This window comes from Pocillopora verrucosa, chromosome 1 (genome assembly GCF_036669915.1).
Source record: "Pocillopora verrucosa isolate sample1 chromosome 1, ASM3666991v2, whole genome shotgun sequence".
NCBI classification, from domain to species: Eukaryota; Metazoa; Cnidaria; class Anthozoa; order Scleractinia; family Pocilloporidae; genus Pocillopora; species Pocillopora verrucosa.
The window spans coordinates 463,138-470,104 of NC_089312.1; the positions used below are offsets into that span (position 1 = coordinate 463,138).

Sequence of the window (6,967 nt, forward strand, 5' to 3'; positions counted from 1 at the left end):
TAATGGTGACATGTACAAACCCTTGAGACCACGAATAGACCAGGGTTAGTTATTTACAGGGTGGATAACGCTATCTAATGGATAAATCGCTAAAACGTATTGCGGTATCCAATGGAGAGACATATTTGAGATAACTTGAATCAGGCGACTATAAACTCACTTGTTTTCCGTTAGATTTGACCGGCTCGATGATAGCCTCTGTTTTTGCAATCTCCGAGGAAAGGAGCAACTTGCAGTGGCTTCTCGGTGAAAAATCATCGTGCCTCTTGATACATCTGATTCTTTCGTCAAAAGTTTGGCTTACAGAGGAAATTTCTCTACAGCAGCGAAAATCTAGAGCACTTACCGAGGGGAACCTTCGCCGCACGTGGTGCGAAGGAATGAAATTTCATGGTAACAGAAACGAACACAGCTACCCATTCTTAACACAGATTTCGCCTTGGAAAACAAAACACAACAAACTAAACATTCAGTAACGAGAATTCATTTGCTACGCGCGGTTCACCTTCGTTGGGCTGAACCGTACTTGCAACTTCCATTCCTTCCCTACTACCTGAGTACGATGTGTCACAACTCTCGGTAGAGCTTTCTGAAGGTAGTTTTACATCGCTATCAGACACTATTTCAAGAGTATTTCAACAATATTTTAACGCTGACTGATATAAAATTACCAGAGATGTGAGAGATTTGTAAGTGTCAACTGCGAGTTTTCACAGTTTTCTACGTCATCACCCGCTAATTCGTTACCAATCCACGGGACACTTTTAAGACAAAAAAGAGCACTTGAGGGCCCGAAAAAACCGAGTTTTAAGTTTTTTGAAATTTTCCTTCTATCGGAGTGGGTTTGTACATATGATAAGCTAAGTATTTATGCAAAAAAAATTTCCGTGTCATAGGCATTTTAAGATCATGTTTTAAGGTCATCCCGCGATAAAAACCATCTTATCCCTTAGTTTTTACTCTCATCTCAGTGCGTTTTAGTGAGTAATAATTGTTCCTGAAAGTAACCCAGTTGACTCCTTCAGGAAAATTTTGGCCATTCAAATACAATCCGTTTAGGTGGGACTTATGGCAGCTTTTATACCACCAGGCCCCTTTGTAGCGTTGGGCACAGCTTGTAACCTTTAGATCATTATCTTGATCTTTCGTGGAAAACTGCATATGGCTGAAATAAGAATAAAACTTATGTTGCCTTGTTTCATTTCTGTTTAGCAATTGAGGAAAGAGATTTTCTCCTAAAACTTACAAAACTAATTCTGCTAAAGGGAACTACTTTGACAAATTGTTTGAAAGAAAGAATCAAAAGACGCGAGAGAGACAGAGATAAAGAGGTAGATTTATTAATCATAGAGTGGAATAGTTTAGGATAGAATGAAATACAGTAGTTTAGGATAGGACACAGTAGGATAAGATATAGCAGAAAGAAATATGAAAAGGTAACAAGAGTATAGAATAGAAAGGAATATGATAGAAAAGGTTATAATTGCATAGAATCGAAAAAATATAAAAGAAAAGGTCAGAATAGTATGAAATAGAAAGAAATGTGAAAAGGTAAGAATATTATAGAATATAAAGGAATACGGTAGAAAAGGTTAGAATAGTATAGAATAGAAAGGAATATAAAAAAAGTAAGAATAGTATAGAATAGAAATAAATATGAAAAGGTAAGAAGAGCATAGAATAGAAAGGAATATAAAAGAAAAGGTAAGAATCGTATAGAATAGAAAGAAATATGAAAAGGTTAGAATAGCATAGAATAGAAAGGAATATAAAAGAAAAGGTTAGAATAGTATAGAACAGAAAGGAATATTAAAGAAAAGGTAAAATAATATAGAATAGAAAGAAATATGAAAAGGTAACAAGAGTATAGAATAGAAAGGAATATGATAGAAAAGGTTATAATTGCATAGAATCGAAAGAAATACAAAAAAAAGGTAAGAATAGTATAGAATAGCAAGAAATATGAAAAGGTAAGAATACTATAGAATAGAAAGGAATACGGTAGAAAAGGTTAGAATAGTATAGAATAGAAAGGAATGAAATATAAATATCTAAGGGTGAAACAGAATAGACAAGGATGTAATACGTTAGAATGGGATAGGACTCAAAAGAATAGGATTAGGAAGAAGAATATGGTAGAAGTGATCAGAATAAAAAGGAATAAAAGGTAATAGGATAGAACAGAATAAAATAGGAAAGAATAAGATAGATTAGACTGAATCAAAAGTAAAAAAGCCTGGAATAGAAAAGAATGGGATTAGTATAGAATACGGTTGATCAAGATAGAATAGGAGAGAATAGAAAAGATTATACTTAAAAAAAATGTAATATAATAGGATCGGATGGAATAGAATTGAATAGAATAAAATCGAATAAAATCGAATAAAATAGAGTAAAATAGAATAGAATTTAACGGGGTAAAATAAGAAAAGAAGAGGACAAGCTCAGAACACAATTGAATATGATGGAATAGGATAAAATAGGATAGAATATGATAGAATAGAATAGACAGTATCTCTTTACTCTAATGTTTGTGCCAATCAAATGCTATTCATAACGTGCCCCTCTCCTGACTGATAATAGATACACTCTCTGTCAAAACGAATATCTCTCTTACTTGTGTGGTTTCATAGAGTCCCCAGCCGTGCCCTTGTATCCTTCAACTAAAAGCCTGTACTTATCAACTTCGTCTGCTATCTTAAAAGTCGTGTATTCAGCGTACTTGATGCTCCCATCAAAATCTTCAAGCTCAACGCTCAACATGACGTCATCAGCAGCTGTCAAACGGTGAAGATTGTCGTTTCCGAGCCAGAACTCGCCGCTCAAACTTCCGAACCCCTCTTTGTAATAGTTCCAGTCACGAAAGAAGTCAACAGAGCCGTCCAAACGTCTCTGAAAAACGGTCCAGCCTCCACCGTCCGTGGTCATGTCACACAACACTCGTATTGGTTTACCACCATCTGGATTGATTGTGTACACGCCGTTAGAAGTGAAACCATCTTTAAGTAGTTGGGTGCAGCTTTTTGCTTCTGATTTTGTGAGAAGAAGAAATAATTAATAGAGCTCAAATTCAGTATTTGACCAGAGTGGATAAGCTGTACTGAGTCATTTTACTTCATCTAAATTGGGGTACTTACTATTTTATGCACGCACTCGGTCAATATAAAGTGGTAAAGTAATGAAAGCGTTGGACATGATACTTACCACATGGTTCTCCAGTATATCCAGAAGCATAACGACATTTGCATTCTGCAGTGTTGTCTTTATCGTTGGGAGCACAGATCTCGTTTTCTGCACAAAGGAAAGAGCTGACCTCACAATGGCTCTGTTAAAACAAAAGCACCTGATTACTTTTATAAAAATAAAGGTATCCTATGAATTGATTGATTGATAGACTTTTAAAATTGCACCTGTATTATTTTCTTAGATGGAATCATAAGCTTCCAGAGCAGCCAACAGTAAGTTCAGTGACCAACACTTTAGGGTTTTAAAATAAGTGAGGGGAATGTGCTGCCTTTGCAAATGATTAGACGTTCTAGTCTTCTTGGATAATTAAGGGCGATCAAGTGTAACCGATTTGTTCTGAAATCTACTGTCTTGGCTTGTTACGGATGGCACTTGCCGTGCATTTACACCAGAGAATGTGCTGAATAAGAAAATTAAAAGGTTTTTCCTTGTTTTAACCACTGAGCGACATCAAGACCAACAGATATCATTTTTTTTTTTTACCTTTTGAAAAGCATCGATTCCGTAACCCACGAACGATTGCTGCTTAAGCTTAAATACCACGAGATTGATCGACCCCTTCTGTTTTAGTTTTAAAATTTCTTTACTGGCCGGCTGCAACGAGTCGAGGTGCGTGACACCCACTCTTTTTGGACCCGAGTGCTATCTGGTGTTCCCCGTGACACAATCTTTGGTCCTATTCTCCTCTTAATATGCGTCGATGACTTATCGTCAAACATCTCTACTACAACTAAAGATGTTCGCTGATGACGCTAAGATATAACAGGAACTGGAAAACACAGAAAAGGACTAACAGGAGCAACCACTCGATATCGATGAGGTAGCAGCAAGAAATTGAATCTACAACAAGTACGAGGTACTGCGAAACAGGCAGAACATAGCCCCACTAACTTACATGCTGATTTCAAGTGTTAACAGTACTAGAGACCTGGGCGTTGTGATCACGTCGAGCTGTCATGGAGCGAACAACGAGTAATATTCTCAATAAGGAGCGACTCCTAAAGGCAGTACAGTTACTATCTTTAGCATACTTACTTAAGCCCACTACAGTCTATATCTTAGCTCACGACTGACACAAACTCACAGTTGTTTCCAAAGTTCGTTGAAATGAACAATTTTCAACGGTAGCTCTCTATCGGTATAGCTTTTTAAATACTGAGTTGGTCACTCCCGACAACAACAACAACAACAACAACAACAACAACTTGTACAACTATTACCTCACGCCTGAGTTCTCATATACCTCTAAAAATTAACAATTTAGGGCGAGTGCAATTTGTGGTCTTTAAAAAAATTTACAAGTGCTTATTTATCCCAAAGCGCACGAGAAAAATTATGCGATTACGTATTAATAACATACATAAAAAATACGAGATAGCCTAGCAGAAGCAAAGCGCGTACATCGAGTGCAAAAATAATTTATTCAAACCTTACGTTCGGTCAAAACAACTGCGTACGATCAAAACAATAATATACAATAATATTTCACAACCCTTAGGCGCAAAAAAGCTCAAAGTTCGGCTAAACAGTTCAAGGAGTTGTCAAGTCTGTTTGCAAATCACTTTCGATGAAATGGAATCGCCGTCTGTGAGGTTTAACCATGTTTGTTTTTAATTTAGGCGTAGAATCGCTCGAGCAAGGTGTTAAGCTGGGTCGCCTCGTAATTTTCAATCTCCTCGGCAATTCCCTTCTCTAAACACCACTTTTTTCCAAAGCGTCAACCAACTATTGTTGTTGTGGTGGCGAAAGAAAACCTTCTTGAAACGCCAGTCATTGTTTCGCTCGCAAATTTCAGCGTATCCAGATGTTGCGACATCCAAGGCTCGCATTTGATTCGCTATCTGTAAGTTTCTTTGATTATTGACCAATCAGAATGTCTGGTTTGTTACTTCTTTGCAATGAATTAACCCTCTTCTGCATTGAATTACCTGAAAGCTGCATTTATCTTAACCAATCAGAACTGAGTAATATTTCCATGTATATTTTTACGTACTGTAATAAAAATCAAACACAGCTAACACTCGTATAGTATATATAGTTTCGTGTTCAAAAACCCGAACAGAACAAAACAGGAATGATGAAAAATAAAGCCAAACTGGCATAAATGTTAAAATTCATAGCAATCATGCCGGTGTCAGAGCGACTGCGATCATGCTGAGGTCCATCAAGAAGCGGAGAGAAACACTTTCTCTTTCGTGCCCTAGCCGCTTCCTGCGTGCTTTACAACAGAACAAAGCACAGCGAAGGCTTCTCTATTTGTTAATAAAAAAGTATTCCAGAACATTCCGGAAGTTTACAACACAACTATTTTGGTAGTATTACTTCATTAACATGTCACCCATCGGAATGTTCTAGAAAGTTCCATGGTATGCGTGCCAGCATGACTAAGAACTAGAAATCTATCTTACAGCTATTATCCATAACAAGAGAAGCAAGCATTTCAATTAAAACATAGTTTTTCATTGATGGCATTTTTTGAAAACATTAGATTAAGAAGATAAATCAGTCATCAGTACGCAATATTACTTCAAAATGTCCCTCAAAGGTGTAGAGTAACGTTTTCTCTTCTTCGCCAATATCGAATCAACACATTCATTTTCAAATCGAAACAGGTGCTTCAAGATAAAATTAAACTGGCTAAGATCTCGTTTCTGAGCCATCAAATTTACAGGCTCAATGAAAAGTTAAATTTTAACTCGTAGCCTTTCGAAATCAGACAATGATAAAAAAATTTTTACAGGAATTCTAGAATTGTATTTCTCTACAATTACCAAACGCACCATATAAACATCTGCGTCGTTCCTTAAATCAAATATAATATCCTCTTTGGAATGAGTTAAAGGACTTGCAAATTGCGATAAATTACCTACCTTTATGCCTCTATGAAGAACTTGGGGGTCTTCAGTAAAATTGCTCAGTCCAGTAAACCGACCACAATCGCTCAGTTGACATTTAATGTCAGCATACACTTTTAGAGAGTTTATTCTGTAGGCAATATAATGCTTACCTGCTCCATTTTAGAAAAGTTATATCTAAAATTTCTTACCTTCACTCCTCGGTAGAGAAATGTGTTGTCTGCGGTGAAATTCTTGAAGCTAGCAAAGCGATCGGAGTCACTTAGTTGACATTTAAACATCTTCTTGTTTTCACCGGGTCCAAAGTTGTATGACCGACATGAACTTTCTTCCACACAATGTAGTCGACAAGAACTCTCAGAATCCACTTCAATTTCCTTGATAACACTTCCATAAAGCCGTCCTCCTTTTATTTCTCTGGCAAAGTTAACGGCTTTGTAGTGGGATGTTGTCAATCGACTTTCTCCGTTTGTTAAAGTAATCACCAAGAAAGTTATAAGGAGTGTTGAGTACATGTTTTCGCGAGAAATGTTGTCAATTATAGTGATCTTTAGGGTTTTAGCTCTTTTTCATTAATTATTAACACAAAACCTTGGTGCAAGTAGAAAAACATCATATTGATTGATTTAAATGCTCTAACTGGCATGATAGGGCAACATTTATGAGGGAATGAATTCAAATCTTAAGAATAAATTCTGTGGTAATATATTAAAAAAATATATAGAGGGAATATTGGAACTATTTGAAACCACACACACGCACACGCACGCAGGTGAAGTTGATAAAATTTGAAACGAAAACTTAATTCAAACAGCAATCTTTTACAAAACGTTTCTGCCGATTAATAATTAATTTTGCAAGTGATG

General features: G+C 36.4%; 1 protein-coding gene across 1 annotated transcript; it reads right to left on the reverse strand.

Moving 5' to 3' along the window:
• Nucleotides 1–942: 942 nt before the first annotated feature.
• LOC131785434 (microfibril-associated glycoprotein 4-like) lies at nt 943–6,616 on the reverse strand. Its single transcript, XM_059102324.2, has 4 exons — nt 6,293–6,616; nt 3,205–3,325; nt 2,618–3,029; nt 943–1,165 (listed from the first exon to the last, which is right to left on the reverse strand). Exons 1-4 carry the CDS (start codon nt 6,614–6,616, stop codon nt 943–945), a joined length of 1,080 nt encoding a protein of 359 aa, XP_058958307.2.
• Between the last annotated feature and the right edge of the window lie 351 nt (nt 6,617–6,967).